Raw genomic sequence first — 17601 nt, 5'->3', positions numbered from 1 at the left:
TTTTTTTTTTTTTTTTTTTTTTTTTTTTTAATTGAACTCTGGACCTTGCGCTTGAGAGGCTGGCGGCAGCACCACTGAGCTAAATCCCTGGCTGTTTTATTTTTCTGTACTGCGAAAATACAGTCCCTTCATAGTGTGCTACATCCCTATCCCTTTTTTATTTTGAGATAGGGTCTCACTGAGTTGCCTAGGCCAAGTTTAAACCTGGGATCCTCTTGCCTCAGCCTCCCAAAGAACTGGGATTTGTGCACATCACACCGTCCTGGAGTGTTGTTAACATTCTTGTCACAAATCTCTCATTCCTCTCATTGCTATCTGTTGTTTCTCTTTCAGTTCCTTCCTCACGTTGGGTCTTGCAGCTCCTCTTCCACTTCGTATCTTGAGCTCCTAGCACTGACTTGGCACCTGTTTTGCTTTCCTGTTGGTGAGCCTCTGGCTCTCCCACCCTGTTGGCTGTGCTCAGGCCCTATGTGCCATGGAACTGGATTGTGCTCCCCCTGGCTGGCTGTCTTGTTCATATTTGGTCCTCTCCCCAGTGCCTAACCTTTTGAAGCTTCAGCTTCTTACCTGCTATCTCCCTTTCCCAAGGCCTGGGGAATCCTGGTAAATCCTCTGCCAGCCTTTTGACCTTGTTGCTCTGTGACTGTCCTTCTCACAAGCCCTTGTCATCTGTCCTTGTCCTGTCACAGCAACACACACAGTGCCTTCCAGCCACCCACTGACATAGCCCCACCCATTCACTTACCCATTCACAATAAGCATCCCCCTCCCGAGCCTCCCTCCTGCAGCTCCAGTCCCCATATTCCTCCCTTCTCTCACAGGGGCTGCCTCACTCTGTCCTGATGTGGGTGATTCCAGAAAGTGTGTTCCTCAGACTTGCCTGTTTGGGCATCTTACAGCCTCAACCAAAGTCCCTAGTGGAGCCCCAGTTCCTCCCCTGGCCCCTGGCCCTGCCTCTGTCCCAGCCACCACCCTTGAGCTCAGATTCTGCCCCTGTGGGCTCTGACCCTTTGAGTGGCTCCAGGGTCCATGTCCCTTTTTGGTTTTGTCTAGTTGCCCCTGTACTCTCCATGCCAGCCTCAGACACTTCTTGTGTTGTGTGCTGCTCCAGGCCTAGCAGAAAGCTTGCAGTCAGTTGTAGTTAATAAGCTTTTTAAAACTCTTTGTTAAATTTGTTTTTATTTTATGAAAAATAAAACAATTTTATAACAATATAATAAGAAAATAACAATAGTTAATACATTATCATTATCTTCAAAGTAGTTACTGAGAGACAAAAGATTCTTACAAAGAAGAAACAGATATTAGCACATAACTTTCTTTTCAGTGAATTAAGAAACTGGTTGCATAAATGAAATGAATTAGCATATATTAAAATATTTGTGATACAGTAGAATAAGTAACTTAGGGAATTATTTGAATTTGATAAACTTTTTACTTTGGAATCATTTTGCATTTACCAAAAACAGGTAGAGATTACACAGGGAGCCCACCTCTCTCTTGTTAACGTTCCTCCATAACCACAGCTAATCCACCAGTGTCAATGCCAAGATACTATTATGGGTGTACCTTCTGCCAGCCTCCCTCCACGCTGCATGCAGGTTTCCTTCAGTTTTCCACCAGTGTCCATTTCCTGCATTGCATTTGTTTACCCAGTTTAGGATGAGTTATGGAGTCGATGAAGGAGGCCTTGACTAGGGCAGGGGCAGCAAGAATGGGTGGAGGTGCACTCCAGAGGCACGGTGGGGCATCTGGAACCTCCTTCAAGGTGAAAAGGAGGCTGGTGAATCCAGTGGGAACCAGGGCCACCTAGAGGCCATCTGGTGGAGATGGTGCTGGACATGGCCCAGGGCCTGGCTCCAGGACAGACTGGCGAATGAGAAAGGGTGGTCTCTGTCAGGCATTGGGTTTCATGGGGAGGGGCAGCAGCTCTGGGCTGCAATGGCTGTTGTGTGGACAGGCCGGGGAGACAGCCCATTCTTGGCCAAAAAAGGGCATACGATGTGAGTCCATGTAGTTCCTTTCCCTTCCACACCAGCTGCAGGGGCAGAGCCACCTACCAACATGGCCACCACCATGCCTAGTGCTGCCTTGGAGTGGGCAGCAGCTAGGAAGGACCATGGGGAGTATCTTATGTGAATAGTGGGCTTTGCCCTGTCCACTTGTGCTCTGTAGGGCAGGCTGGCGTCTGGGGCAGAATGCAGTCTGCTGCTGCCACAAGATTCATTCACTGTTGTCTTTGTGCCAGTAAAAAAGGGAGATGATTGGTACACTATTTGCACATAGCTTTGCCTTTGCATGGGGACCGTGCCATGGGGCACAGTGCTCTGAGCACATGTGGATGGAGCTCACACAGGTGGAGTGTAGGGGGATCTGGCCCTGTCAGGCAGCAGTGGAGCCCTTAGGACATTCAGCCTTCTTTGCTTCTGACTGTTGCTAAGATTCAAAGTTACCTTCTGTCATTACCTTGCATTTCTCTAATTTAAAATGCTCTGGTACTCTTCCTGTGTAAGAGCCCTTTGTATCTTTCTGTCAGGTGCTATTTGGTGAGGGTGGGCATTTCTCCACGGGGTCCACTTTTCCTTACTGACTCAGGAAATTTATAAGTATTAGATAGGAACATAAACATAAGAAAATAAATATAAAATATCCTGGATATCAGTCTTTTTTCAGTCACATAAGTAGCACATACCTTTTCCCAGTTTGTGGTTTGTCTTTTTGCTTCTTGGTTTTAAAGAACAAAAGTACTGGGTTTTAATGGATGTAGCCTTATCAGTCTTTTTTATACAGCTGTGCCCTTAGTGTCTTGTGTAAGAAATCCTTCTCTATCCCAAATCCTGCTAAATTGCCTTCTCTCTCTCTAGGCCTGGACTCTTTAATCAAGTTGGGTTTAGTGTGAGGTGTGAGGTAGGACCTAGCTGCACGGGCCACAGCACTGCATGTGGGCAGCCTGTCTTCTCCACTGAGCCTTCAGCACCAGCCTTGTGAGTCAGGTTCCTTCAGCATGTGCCGGTCTGCTTCTAGCTCTGTTCTGCTCAATTTATTCCTAATAATAACTTCTATTATTATAAATAGCATACTGGATTTTTAAATTTTATTTTCTCACTGTTCATTGGCATATAGAAAAACAATTTTTATGTTGATTTTGTTTCCAGCAACCTTGCTAAACCATTATTAGCATTTGTAATAATTTGTAGATTCTCTTGGATTTTTCTAAATAATCACGTCACTGCAAATAGTGACATTTTTCCTCTTTCGAGTGTAACACATTTTCTTTCTCTTGCCTGGCCTACTGGCTGGGGCCAGGTACATGCAGAGGGAGGGAGGGGAGGCTTTCAACCTTTCTCCTGAACAGTGGCGCTTTCATTGTATCCATCACCAGTTTGCCAAATATTTGTTCTTTTAACTTGGAACTGGAGTTTTAATTTTATTGAGCACTTTTATATGTATTGAGGTGACCATATGATTGTCCTTTTAGCCTGTTAATGTACTAATTTCTGTTTATTGAGTTTCTTTTTTATTTATTTTTTCACTTTTTGTTTCTTGTTGATTGATGTTCTAATGTTAAGCCGGTCTTGCACTCCAGCTGGTCCAGTGGGTGAGGGTCTTTGCACCTGGCCAGGCTGTGTGTGTGGCTTGTATAGGACGTTTGCACTGTGCTCATGGACAGCAGTGGCCCACTTGTCCTTTTCTCAGGAAGTCCTGGACAGGCTTTGGTTTCAAAGCTATTCTGGCCTCATAAACAGTTGTTCTCTATTTTTCCACCCCATATACCAGTTCATGAAAGATTAGAATTCTGTGCCTCATACTTGTAGAACTATGAGTATAACTCTTTGGTTGGAACTTTCTTTACTTCTTAACTATTAATTGAAATTCCTTTAGAGTTATAAGAAAATTTCACGTTTTTTTCTTCTTGTCAGTTTTTCTAGAATTTGTAATTTTCATCTGTTTTCAAATTTCGTAGTTTATTCCTTGCACCTCACTGGTGCCTTTACCATCCTCAGCATTAGCTGTACCCACATCACCCATAATACTGCTTATGTGTTCCTCCTCTTGACTTCCTAATTAGTCTTATGGACAAATTTATTAATATTTTCAGAGAAGATATTTTGACTCGAGTTTTTGTTTTGTGTTTTTGTACTGGGGATTGAACTCACAGACCTCATGCTTGTGAGGCAGGCGCGGTGCCACTGAGTTAAATCCCTAGCCCCATTGACTTTGGGTTTTAGTTTCCCCTCTGTTTTTCTTCTTTCCCTCACCTTCTGCGGGCTCATTTTGCACTTTCCCCTTTAGCTTTTAAGATGGGTTTTCTTTAAAACAAATATTTAGGTCTGTGTAGTTCTAAGGGCTGAGGTTGCTCTATCCTTGAATCATGATGTGTTGTTTTAGTGTTATCAGTTGGTTCTATTTGGTTTTTTGTTTTGTTTTTGTTTTTGGGACAGGGTCTCACTATGTAATTGAGACTGACCTGGAACTCACTATGTAGCCCAGGCTGGTCTCGAACTCACAGCGATCCTCCTGCCTCAGCCTCCCGAGTGCTGGGATTACAGGTGTGCACCACCATGCCCGGCTTGTTCTAAATATTATCTATCTACTCTTATTCTTAGTTGATGAATTATGTAATGACCTTTTTCTTATTTTCCAGATTTTGGGAAGGTTGTGGGAGGGGGAGTTGTCTGGGCTTGCCTGTCCATCTGTAAAGATGGCTCAAGTGAATTTACAGGCCTTAGGAATTGGGAGTTTGCTAGGAGATTTTCTTCCATTATTTTGGTTTTTTTTCATTGTTCAGTTTCTTTCTTTCCCTCCCTTCCCCCCACCCCCCTCTGCTTGTCTGCCTCCCTCCTTCCTTCTCTTCTCTTCCCTTCCCTTCTCTTCCCTTCCCTTCCCTTTCTCTTCTCTTGCAAAAGGGTCTTACTATGTAGTTAAGACTGGCTTGCTGGGCCTGGTGGCGCATGCCTGTAATCCCAGCATTCGGGAGGCTGAGGCAGGAGGATCGCTGTGAGTTTGACACCAGCCTGGGCTCCATAGTGAGTTCTAGGTCAGTCTCAACTTACACAGTGAGACCCTGCCTCAAAAAGCCAAAAAATACTGGCCTTGAACTCACTATGGAGCCCAGGCTGTCTTTGAACTCACAGCAATCCTCCTGCCTCAGTCTCTAAGTGCTGGGATTTCATGCATGTACCACCATGCCTGGTTGTTCATAATTCTTGATTTGCAGAAATTATTTACATTTTATCCTACAATTTTGTTTGTTTTGAGAGGAAGGAAAGTTCAGATCAGCCCTGTCCAGTGGAAATATGTATGAATTGCATGTATAATTTCAATTTTTGTTTAGTAGCCACCTTAAAAAAGTAAAAGAAAGTTAAAAAAAAAAAAAAAAAGGCAGGTATAAAAAAAAAAAAAAAAAAAAAAAAAAAAAAAAAAAGGCAGGGATTATAGCAGAGTGCTTGCCTAGCGTATACAAAGCCCTGAGTTTTATCTATAGCAACACATACACACACACACACAGACACACAAACGTTAAAATATATTTTAACTAATTCAATTTATCAAAAATACCTGTAATCCCAGATACTTGGGAGGACGAGGCAGGAGGATTCAAAGTTTGAGGCCAGCCTTGGAAACTTAGTGAGACCCTGTCTCAAAATAAAGTTAAATAAAAGGGTAGGGATGTAGCTTGAGCATTTGTCTAACGTGTGAGGCTTGATCTCCGGTAACACCAAAAAAATTATAAATTAAAAAAATTAGAAATTTGATACTTTACATTCTTTTTTTTTCCTGCTAAATCTAAACTCTGCCTGTTTTACATGTACATCACCTCTCAGCTCATGTCAGCCATGGTTCGGCTGCTCAGTGGCCATCACATAGGACATCGTAGTCTGTGCTGTCTGGCCATCTCTCAGCCAAGCACTTGTGTCCACTCTGCTTCCAGCAACCTGTTGTCCATGGCTGTTGGTTTCTTTTGCCGCTTACCTGTTTATACCCCACCATCACCTCTCTGCAGGGCCCTGGCTCAAGCGCGTCCTGATAGTGGGTCTTTTTTAGTCTGGCAGAACTGGCTGCACCATTTCCTGTCCCCTCTGCCTGTAAGACCACCCTGTGTTTCAGAGCCCCACATCACTGGCCAAGCCCAGCACTGAGGGGCTCAGATTCCATGAAGAAGGAGTGTGTGTAAACAAATGGGGATGGGAGCCCTTCCCTGAGCCTGTCCTCTTTGTGGAAGACACACATCACAGGACAGTGACCTGGAACAGTGGGGTGCTGGCCGTGAGCAGGCATCTGCTCTGGCCAGGTGTGCATACCCGGGTGCCAGAAGCAGGGCCAGGACTCTACACACAGTACCAGTTCTGATAGCAAGTTCACAGGCCTAGGAGAAAGTTGCTTTAAGGCTGTGCTTTGTATCTTTTGCTAGTGTGCCAGTCCAGTGAGTATGGCACCACGGTGGGTACCATAGTTTCTGTCTGGGTTCAAGTCGGAACTGCATGTCAGCTTGAGTTAGGATGCCCAGGCCAGCTGAACTCTGGCTCTCTTCCACACTGAGCCAGCTGTGGAGGGTGGAGTACCCCTCCTTGGGAATAGGCTTAGCTCCCAGAAGCCTGCAGAGTGGAGCCCAGGAGGATGAGCAGGCAATGAAGGCAGGTCCGGGTCACCCATCTCTGTCCTGGGGCCTTCCCTGGCTGGGCCCAGCTACTGGGCACTAGGCAGAGGCTTCTCACTTTCCTGTGGCTGGCAGGCAGAGCTGAGACCAAGCTGCTGCCTGGGGCACCTGTCTGCCAGCCTGCCCCACCTCCCTGAGGGTATAATTAGCCTCATGACAGGTGCTGTGGATAAAGTGCCCAGCCCGGCCCTGACCCAGTGCTGCCTGCCCTCAGTCGACCTGCTATACCCCTTGCCTGCCCCCCTCCGCCTGAACCCTGTCCCATGAGGTCCCCTGAGGCCTCAGGCCCCACCCACCTTCCTCTGGGCTCTTGCCATTCTTGCCACAATGGACTTGCCCTGTCAGGAGGGGTGGCAGGTGGGCAGAGCCCTAGGCAGTGGCCTGGCCTCAGGCTCTGGGAATCCCCAGGCTGGCTCTGGCCCTCCCTTCAGTCCATGTCCAGGGACCCAGCTGGAGCTGCTATTGCCTGGTAGCCTCATCTTTCCAACAGGAAGCTTCTGACTTGAGCCCCAGTGTGCAACCTGCAGGGCCAGCAGGCTTGCTCAGGGGCTGGATCTAGCCACCCCCCATGGTGCCTCAGCATCCCCTGGCCCACCTATCCATAACCTTCTTCCTCCAGTGCAAGAAGAAGCACATACTGCTGTGCCCTGACTTCACCCGCAGGGGTACCTGCCCTCGAGGTGCCCAGTGCCAACTGCTTCATCGCAACCAGAAGCACCACAGCCGGCGGGCAGCCATGCCCCCCACCCCAGGGCCCAGCGATGCAGCACCCAGGAGCCGGACCTCCACTGGCCATGGGCGCAGGTGACGATGGGGCAATGGGTGCTGTATAAGTGACATTTGGGACCCTCTGGAATGAGCCCCCACCCCAGCTTTTTGAGATTCAGATATAAAAGGAAATCTCAGTCCAAGGCAGAAGGGCAGGTGGCCTTCAGAGATGTCTATACCCTGTGTCTCTGAGTCTGGATGAAGCCAAGGGCATCCTCAGCCTGTAGTGGGAGGTGGGGGTTTCAGAGACCCATTTCCCAGAAAAGCAGAGGAAGCTAGGTCTCCAGGAGGTGTTTAGGGGATCCCTATGTCATGCTCACCTCCTGTGGAATGTAAGAACCCTCTGCAGACAAGAACACCAAGGTCCAGAGGTGGGGGCATACCGTGGAACCCAGAGCCTCCTTGGCCAAGCACCCTCATGCCTCAGGCCAGAAGCTCTATAACCAGCCTATCCTTAGAGGCTTAAATCTGTGGTGATGCCCAGTAGCTCCTGCAGCAGGAAGTGGGGGTGAGGGGCCAGAAGCCCCATTGCTGGGATGGTGGCATTGCAATCCTCTGCCCACCCTCACTTCTCTTGTCCCTCCTTTCCTGCAGAAAGCCCTCCGCAGCTCAGCGTCATACCAGAAAGATGTCCAGTTCCCCCACCTCCAGGACCGTGTCCCCAGCCTCACCTCCCCGCTCCCCACGGGGGTTTGCTTCAGCCTCTGCCTTGTCAAGAAAGGCTGCCTCCTCGTCCTCCTCTTCTTCCTCTTCCTCTTCCTCCCACTCCTTAGACAAAGAGGAGCCCTCTCTCAAGGACGAGGCCTTCTCGTCAGGGACAGGCTCAGGCATCCTCTGCAAACTACCAGCCTTCATCTCCCTGCAGGCCTCACCAAGCCCAGGAGGTCAACCCCGGGCCCCCAAGAGGTTCCTCACCAAGGACTCAGGTAAGCACAAGCCTGGCCACTTCAGACAAACTTTGTGGAGTCTCCAGGTGCAGGCCTAGAGAATTAGTGGGCACCGTGTGTGCACCTGCTGGCCAGGGGTGGGCCAGGGAAGGGTGAGTATAGTGGTAGCCACACATAGACCACCCCAGCCGAGGGCTGATTTAATTAGAAAGCACCCATTTCTGTTAATTTGTTCTGGAAGATCACTGCACACTCCTGGAGAGAACAGATGTTCCCTCTCCCCAATGAGCATTTGGGGCTTGGTAAATGGCTCCACTCAGCCTTGTTTAGGAGAGAAAAGAGGATTTTATGGCTGCAAACGACCCTTTCTGTAAACATTTTACAGCTCTCCGCACGTTTGAGTGACGATAAACCCCACGCAGCTCGGCGGGCTGCAAATTTGCGACCATACGGCTATCATTTTATTGTCATATTTCACGGTCGTAACGTTAATGGAAGATGCTTGCTTCAGGCTTCTGTAACAGCCCTGCTGAGCATGCTCAAGCTCCTGCTTGGAGGGGCCTCCTCCTGGTTATATCCTCCTAGTCAGATGCAGAACCTGGCCAGCTGGGCCCTGACTTAGCTGGGACTTGCACAAGGGGCCAACAGCTCCGATCTGGCTGTCCCTCAGGGATCTTCCTAACCCCAACCACCACTTGTGTTTTTTAAAAAATCAGGGTCCCAGCAGCCACTCCTAGGATCAGAGGACATGGCACTGGGGGTCATGTGGACCACTTGGGCAGGTGAGGAAAGGGCTCCAAGACTGTGCAGGGCCTGGTCCCAAGGAGCTGGAGGGGCAGGTGTAACTAGGCTAGGATGAGTGGCTGAAGCGGCCACCCAGTAGAGGCAGAGGCCGGAGGTTGGTGGAGTCTGCGAGCCGGAACCTGGCTTCTGGCTGAGCAGTGAATGGAGTTCTCAGCCCTGAGGAGGGACACCCAGCCCACCCTGTAGAAGACGGGCCCTACAGGGGCACATGGATAGTGCTCTGCCTGTGGGCAGCCACACTCATGTGGCTGCAGTCAGAGGCTTAGGGTGGCCCAGGGCATTTATGCGGAAGGAGGAAAAGGCACTGGTGCCCAACAAGTATGCCCCTGCCAGGCAGTAGCCCCATGGGATGTCTCTCCATTCTCAGGCTTTTGTTCTGGGGAACCTTCCTCTCCCACCACCCAGTGCCTCTGCTTAGCCCCACCCCACCCTCTGCCATCACCCAGCCACCTGCTTGCACACACCCAGCTTCTCGTCTGTGTCTGGCAGCTGCTCCCAGGTGTGAGCACAGTGTGTGCTTCCATGTCTGCGTGCACCTGCCATTTATAGCTCAGGCTCGCAGTGTTGTGGCTTCTACCTGCTGCTAGGCTTCCTTTCCCTCTTCACCCTGGGCAGAGGCTTATCAGGCCCAGTGGCAGTTGACAGGTTGGCAGGAGCTAGGAGACAACAGCCTGGTGTTCTAAACCCACACTGGACAGACCTGTGCTGGCAGAGTCTCCGTCTCCTGAGCCCTAACCAGAAACTTTGGGGGTGGGTGGTTCCTTCCGGTTGGGGTCACCTGCACCTGACCTTTGCCCTTTTTGTACAGGGAAGCCACTACATATCAAACCACGTCTGTGAGGGACCCAGGGACCAGCCCGCACCTACCTCAGACTCTCACCCCCAGAGAGCATGGAGGCTCTGCCCACCATTCTGGCCCTCCAGGAGAAGCCGCCCACCACCAACTTCCCAGGGCACCACTCTGCCTGCCAGGCCCTAAGCCTTCCCTAGCCTGTATGCCCATGGCCTTGTCTTCTTCCTTCAGGCCAAGGTCTTGCCCAGCTCCATCCCCCTCCCCCTCCGCTGAGCCCTCAGCCTGGCACCTAGGACTTGCCCCCACCCTTTTCCCCTTGAGATGGCAGGCAGGGCTTGCCCCCTGGGCAGTCTCCCATCATGGGTGTGGCAACAACTATGGGATTTGCGGCCCCTACCCTCCTACCCAGGACTTATCCCTGGAGAAGAGATCCCTGGTCAGGCCTCTCTGGCAGGCATTTTATGTTCAGCAATAAAGGTTCTGTCTTGTGTCAGTTGGCCTGTCCTGACTGTTACCATGGGGCCCTGGACTAGGTGGGAGATGGGCTGGCTGGAAGGCAGAGCCTGCAGTACCTTCTGGCAGGAGTACTCTGTGCTCTTCTCAACCCCAGGATGGCCCAGAGGATCTGAGGCAGCCTGTCTCCACGGCCAAGCTCAGGTTAGCAAGGCTGGGTGGGGGGAAGCCTGGGAGCGGTCTTGGAACACAGGTTGGGCAGGCTGGAGCCAAGGAAGGGGCAGAGGAAGTCAGGCCACCCAAGGAAGGAGACAATTTAAAAAGGAAATTGGGTGGGAGCTGCATCCTCCAGCAGGGAGCTGGCCCCGACAGGAGAGGCTCAGTTTCTCTCCTCCAGGGTTCACCACAGAGGCAGACAGCCTCTGGGTGGTTTCCTTGAGCCTCCAAGCTTGTGTGGTTCAGCACAGGCTCATGCTCCTGCTGAAAAACCACCACATACCTGGGCCTTATGTTCCTGCCTGTAGCTCAGTGCCTCAGGTTGCATCACAAGTCCCTCAGCTTCCATCAGGTTCCTTCAGCCAAAATAGGTCATAGGTGGAAGGGACACTCTGCCCCCACAAGGCTGTAGCAAGAGCATACAGTCTTGCTGTCCACTATAGCCCCTCCTGTTTGCTGGCCTAAAGAAGCTTACAAAAAGAATCTGGCCAGAGCACAGGCCCAGTGGCCACAGTCATTTCTACAGTGATTGTCCCCATCACCACAATGAGTTCAGTATGCTGTTGGGCTCCAGAACTTAGACTTGGCCACAGAAGAAAAGCCACAACCCTACCTGGTCAGTAAATTGCACAGAGCCCCTGATGGTGGATCCTGGATGGGAAGGACCTGGGATAGTGGTGGGGCCACACATGATACTCCCCAGATACCTGCTCAGGGGTCCCTCTGCCAGCCACAGCCTGGGCCTTGAGGAATGGGCATATGGCCACAGCACTGTCTCAGGTTCCTGCCCACGTCCCCTTGGGATCCAGGGCTAAGCATCAGCAGGAGAAACAGAAGTGGTGGGGACTGTCCTGCAGCTGTAGGATATCATGGAGCTGTAGCCTCAGCTGGGCAGGCATGGCTGCAGAAGCAACTTCCCAGAGACAGCCTGGACAGAACAAGTGGACAGCAGAAGTGAGGACTTGGGACCCTGCCCAGCTCCTGCTTCTGAGCACAGAGAAGCAACCTACTCTAGGACCACTCAGGTGCCGTCCACATGTTGGATACCCACAGTCCCCAGTCCCACATGGGCTCAGCATAGCTCCCACCTTGGCCTCTTCTCCAGGCTCCTGAACACTACTCATGAGGCCCACCATTGAAGACCAAACCTCTGACAACCTGGGAGTCACTTCTCCCTCCCCTTCCTGGGCAGGGAGACCATATAGATCCAGATGGTCCAGTGTTCCCTTGCTCCCTGCCCAGCCTCCACAGCCAGCAAGGGGACCCAGGCTGGCACTCATGCCAAGCTCTCTGGGAACTCTCATATCGTGCTTCACTTTCATGCCACCAGTGAACATCCCCTGCAGGCAGGACTTCTAACAAGCCTGGTGGCAGCTGGACTCACCTAGTGCTACTACAGCCCTTGAGATAGCCATAAGTGGGTAGGGGCTGGTGGTCAGATCCCACTCACCCACCAGCTTATCAGGGACAACAAGGAGACTTATCTCTCCTGGGTCTTCTCTTCAGCTACCAGCTCACCCTTTCCATTGTGGCCAGAATTTAACAGACCCCTGACACAGCCACCACAAGGGGAGACAGCGACATTAGCCTGAGACCTAGGACCCACTGTCTTCCGCGATGCTACCCATTGCCCAAAGTAACCAGTGAGAAGGCTTAGGAGGGCTGGGAACTGCCTTCCAGGAGGCTATGGGAAGTCCTGATTCTCATCACCCCAGGGCTCTCTTGGGGGACCTGCCTGTTACAGTTCCTGTGGCTCCTCTGAGTGTGTCCACTGGTCACACTGGGCTCAGGTCGAGGGTCCTCCTTGACCCAGGTCTGTGGGAACAGCCACAAGTGGGTGGAGATCTACAGCAAGGTCACATGGGCCCCCAAGGCTAGAGGCAACCTAGGGGTCCTCAGACCCTGGCAGAGCAGGACAAGGCTCCTAAGCAGGGGCTCCACCTTTGAGCTCCCTCTTATGGGTCTCCAGCTGCTGATGGGAGACCCAGGGCTATTGCTTCCTCTAACAGAGGTGTGACCCCTGGTGGGGGACCTGGAAGTGTGGACAGAAGAGGACCTCAGGGTGTGGTTCTGCACCCAAAAGAGGTTGTTGCTCTGGGCAGAGAGTGCTGTTTTAGATTCACCTGGATCTGGGAAGTTTAAAGGAAGAGTGTCCTGGGATGGTGGGAGCCCCTTCTGAGCTCTGCACCATCCAGATCTCCTCACAGGGTGGTGTTCACACCAGCATTCATGCTGCTGTCTGTCCCCAGCGGAGCATAAGTACCACGACAGGCAGCTTGGAGAGATGTGTGGCTAAGTGTGCACCCTTGAATGTTGCCTGGCATACAGTAGGTGTTCCATCAGTGCTGGGGTAGGGACAAGGAAGGGGTGGAGCGGTGGCCAGGCCAAGTGAGGGCTCACTCCCAGGAGGTCCTGGTCCCTTTACAGAACTGGCTGTTTTAAAAGGGAGTGAGAAGCTGGGCCTGGTGGCACACGCCTCATCCCAGCACTCAGGAGGCAGTGGTTCCAGAGCCTGCCTCACAAGCGCAAGGACCCGAGTTCAATCCCCAGTACCACCAAAAACAAAAAAAAACCAAAAACAGGGCTGGGGATTTGGCTTAGTGGTTCTGGCGCCTGCCTCACAAGCACAAGGACCCGAGTTCTATCCCTGGTACCAAACAAAACAACCTAAAAGCAAGTGAGAGGTCTAGGGTTTTAGCTCAGTGGCACCATACCTGCCTTACAAGCACAAGGTCCTGAGTTCGATCCCTAGTACCACTCACACAAAAAGTGAGCCCTACAGGGTCTGTTTCAGCTTGGCTCTGCCCCATCCTCCCTGCCCTCCAGCCCCCACCCCCGCATCCCAGTCCAGAAACCATGGACCCTCTTTGGGACAGAGTTTGCACTTCTGCAATCACTTCCACATGAAAACCTCTGGTGGCCAGGTTATTGCTATACCCACAAGCTGCATTCACGTGATACAAATACAACAGAATGACCTGAAGAGGTTTCTCAACCATCCTCTTGCCTCCACTTTCCAAGTGCCAGATGGTACAGACACTTCTAAACTCAGTACATAGCACCTTGTGATGGGGCACAGTGACATTTGGAAACTCCACCTGCTACCTGTGATAGAATAAGACAGACCAGTCCTGCCTGTGATGCTCTGTCCGGGGACAGTTGCTCGAGAATCCATTGCATGGACAGCAAACAGCAGCCATGGGTAGTCCCACCCAGAGCCCCCCACGTCCTCCCAGGCTCTGACCTTGATCCAGCCATCCTGGCTATTGCTCTTGGCCTGCAGCCACTCCTAGACACAGGCTGCCTCCCTGCTCCCCAGCCCTCTCTGCTCTCACCTCAGGGAGGTCCCCAGCACTCCCCACCCCCTCACCCGGCAACCCAGGAAGACAGGAGGCCCCATGCCCTCACCTCCTGGCTTCACACCCTCGGGTGACTCTCCCTGTGGGCAGCACCTGTGACTTGGGACATGACCTCTGCTGTCCTGGGGAAGGCTGAAGCTGTGCTGGGAGCCACACAAGGTGCAGATCTGAACCCCCAGAACTGTGTCCTGAGGTTCCACTGCCTACCTCGCAAGTGCAAGGTTCCTAATTTGATCCCTGGTACCAAAAAACAAACAAAACCAAAAAATTGTGTCCTACAGATTCCCAGAAATTCTTCCAACAGTCCCACAGCTCTGGGAAGAAAATCCTTTCCTGGCCCAGATGAGAGCACAGCCTGGGAACCTTGCAGGACCAGGACCAGCTTGGACTACTGACTCACAAAGTTCTGAGACAATGTCTGCTGCTCTGAGCTGCTAGACTTGTGGCAGTTTGTGGCACAGCAGGAAAATACTCATTTACTTACTTTTGAGGCTCATTTTCTGTTCTCTGACCTGTCCTGGTAGACTGCATTTTCCACCGATGCTGGAATACATACTCTTCCTCTGTGTGACCTGCGCAAGGAAGTGTCTGCCCCTTCCCTGGGACCACAGGAGCAGCTTGTGATGTACATGTGCCTTGCTCTCTGGATATTCATCCAGGAGTCAGGAGCTGCCATGCTGGGAGGAAGCTACAGGAGCATCCAGAGCCTGCCTCTCCCACAGGCTCAGCTGTGAGGGCTGCCTTGCCATGGCTGTCCTGTCACCCCCGCCACTGGTCTTCCCAGCTGTCCCCAAATTCCCAGAACAGATCCCCCTAGGATATCCCATACTGTATTAGGCTCCCAAGCTCTGGCCGCTTGTTCCTCATCAAGGGATCTCTAGCCACCTACCTGGCAGAATCGTAGGTAGCCTGGCATACACTAGGTACTCATTGTGGAGTACATTTAATCACCAAGCCACATATGTAGCTCCTGTGGAGTTCTGTGGGTGCAGGAAGTAGATGTGAGAAGCCCTAGGAAGGTGTGGAGTACATGGCGATCAGCTTCAGTGTGCTGCTTCTAGAAGGATGCGCCCCCCACCCCCACCCTGGCCTACCCTCACTGCCCCACCTCCCCATCAAGGCCTGGCAGGAATATGCCTCAGTCCTCCAGGGGCCATCCAGGCCTGGGATTGGGGTCTCTGGCCTGGGAATCGAAGAGTCTTCCTGCCCACTCTGCATGGTGGTGGGGTGGAAGAAGGGACCGGCTGGACAGAGAGCACTTCAAAGCCTTCTTTAGACAGGTATCAGGCCCCATTCCTGTCTTCCCTGGCTGGGACTAATGAACAAGAAGGGGGCTTGTAACTGGCAGGAGATAGTGATAGGGACAGGCCAAGCCCTTGGGAGAGATAGGCTCCCACCATGAGGGCTAGAGCTGGGAGTGGGGTTGGGGGTGTTCACCCAAAGAACTTCTAGAAAGCCAGATGGATCTGCTAGGCTCAGAAGCCAAGTCCAGGACCTTGGAGATGCGTGGTCTGGGATGTGGGGGGACAGTCCTGCTTATACCTTCTTCCAGTGGGCACCTTGGTCATTCTCACTGCTGGTCAGTAGGGTGGGTAGGGAGAACTGGTCAGCTACCGACCTCCCCGCCATCCTCTCTGCATCCTTGGTGACCCACTGGTGTTCCTTGGCTGGAGGTTGTAGCTGGTTTTCCGTAGACTGCTCCACACCTGCTGCTCCACTGCCTGCAAGGGCCTTGCCCCGCCCCTGCCACTGTTGAGGGAACAAATGAGTGACAGTCATGTGAGGCACCACTCTGTAGGCAAAGGAATGAGAAGAGGGGTGGCTGGCTCTAGGCCCCAGACACAGGGTATAGCCATAGTCCAAAGGAGCTGTTCCAGCTTAATGGCAACTGAGCACTCAGTCTAAAGAAATGCTGGGGTGGGTGTATTGGGCAGGTTGGCCTCTCCTTGGACAAGTGGATTACAGGACTCACCACCTGCCATAGTGTTTGGCCACCCCTGTGGTCTCAAGTCCCAGCACCTGGTGTGGGTTGTAGCTCCACCACCTGCTGTAAGTCATTTTGGATAAGGCTTGTTACTTTTTAGGGGCTCTGCTTTTATCTGTAGAAGGGGCACAGTTATACCAAGAGGATGGCTGTGAGTTGTAGGCCACATCACTCTCCCCAGATTCCTGAGGTCTGTCCCATGAAAGTGAGGGCAGGAACCATAGAGCCTCCTTCAGGGATAAACTGGGGAAGAGGGTCCTCAGATTCTCCTTGGACTTTCACAGAAATGCCTGGACTTCCCAGTCCCTAACCCTAGCCCTGGCCAGAGCAGGGAGGGTGAGCAGGATCAGGGGCATGGTAAGAAGTAGTTGCTCAAAGTAACAGACACTTGTGGAGTGAACAAGAAAATTGCTGGCCCAGGCAGCCCTTGGGACGTCAGGGCACTTCCTTCCAATCTTCCCTGTGCACAGGAGATTACATTTATGTTTAATTTTTTAATTGTCAAAGTTGGGCTGGGCATTTAGCTCAGTGGTTCTGTTGCCTGCCTAAAAAGCACAAGGACCTGAGTTCGGTCCCCAGTACATAAAAAGACGTCAAAGATGCAGTTCAGAAAAAGATCCGCTTAGGGTCATCCCATAGTCACTCTCCTTGCCCCTATTGCTCCTTGCTTGCTGCTCCGGATGGCTTCCAGCATGTGTGAAGCCCTGGACAGAGGAAATCAGCTTCAGGTCACCCCCTCTCCTCATGTCACCAATGGCTTCAGACCCATCAGGCTGCCTGAAACTGGAAGGGTGGGCAATGCCTGAAATTCCTCCCTGGATCTGGGAGCTCTCTGACCGTGCCGACTCTGCCTGCCACACTTCTGCGCCTTCTACACCCCTCGAGCCCCCGCATCCGGGTGCCCTAAACCCAGCACCCCACACCTCTACCCCTGGTCCTTCGCGCCTTGGCCCCACGCGGCGGCCTGCACGCGTCTCTCACAGCCTGCACCTCGCTCTCAGAGCCCGGCGTGCCCTACGGTGCGTCCCGCAGCCTGAGGTGCCAGCAACTTTGTTGACTGAATTCCTGAACTCGCCCTAGCCGCGGGGCTAAAAATAGCCGGCTCTCGGCCCGCCGCGCCCCTGCGCCGGGCAGTGTCACCCAGTGTCATGATGTCCGGAGGTCCCCGCGCTTGGGTGCGCCTTGCCAGCTGAGCCGGACGCAGTTCCAGGCAGCTCAGGGCGCTGGGCCCAGAGGAGGCTGAGGGGTTCGGCCGGATGGGTGGCCTCAAAGGGACCAAGACACCAAGGGGTCTCCTGGGCGCAACCCTCCTCTGCTCCCATGGACTTCCCGGACATCTGGTCCTAGGCACGAGTCCTCCGAAGATCCGAGTGGGCCGCCGGGTCCAGCGCCAGCCACTCGTGCAGTGCTCCGAAGCGGCCACCAGGGGGCTCTACCTACTCTTCTCGCCAGCGGCCTGTCCCCTCCTCTTCCCACAGCTGTTTCCCGCAGGAGATTGACAGCTGGACTCGGGGTTGCCATAGGGATAGGCAAATAAGGGCGGCCGGACTGGAGCGCCGATTGGCCCGAGGGCTCAAGCTCCCTCCCGGGAAGGCGGGCCCGGGCGCCCGGCTCTATAAAAATGCGCACCTCGACACTCATCCGTGGGAGGCGGGGCCTGCCAACTGCGCGGGCGGGGC

General features: G+C 52.5%; 1 protein-coding gene across 2 annotated transcripts in view; it reads left to right on the top strand.

The window, feature by feature from the left end:
- Positions 1-10403, top strand: part of Zc3h3 (zinc finger CCCH-type containing 3) — an 89290-nt gene extending 78887 nt beyond the window's left edge. Inside the window, exons 10-13 of one of the 2 annotated variants that reach the window (XM_010639255.3) lie at positions 7278-7462; positions 8021-8352; positions 9030-9095; positions 9926-10403. In XM_010639255.3, the coding sequence (XP_010637557.1) occupies positions 7278-7462; positions 8021-8352; positions 9030-9095; positions 9926-9957 (615 nt within the window). In that variant the 3' untranslated portion in view covers positions 9958-10403. The remainder of the gene's footprint in view (positions 1-7277; positions 7463-8020; positions 8353-9029; positions 9096-9925) is intronic. The other variant, XM_010639256.3, reaches the window with a different exon arrangement.
- Positions 10404-17601: the final 7198 nt, after the last annotated feature.

The sequence above is a fragment of the Fukomys damarensis genome, unplaced genomic scaffold (genome assembly GCF_012274545.1).
Source record: "Fukomys damarensis isolate Sample0158 unplaced genomic scaffold, DMR_v1.0_HiC HiC_scaffold_5, whole genome shotgun sequence".
Lineage (NCBI taxonomy): Eukaryota > Metazoa > Chordata > Mammalia > Rodentia > Bathyergidae > Fukomys > Fukomys damarensis.
This window is presented reverse-complemented; position numbering and strand designations above follow the sequence as displayed.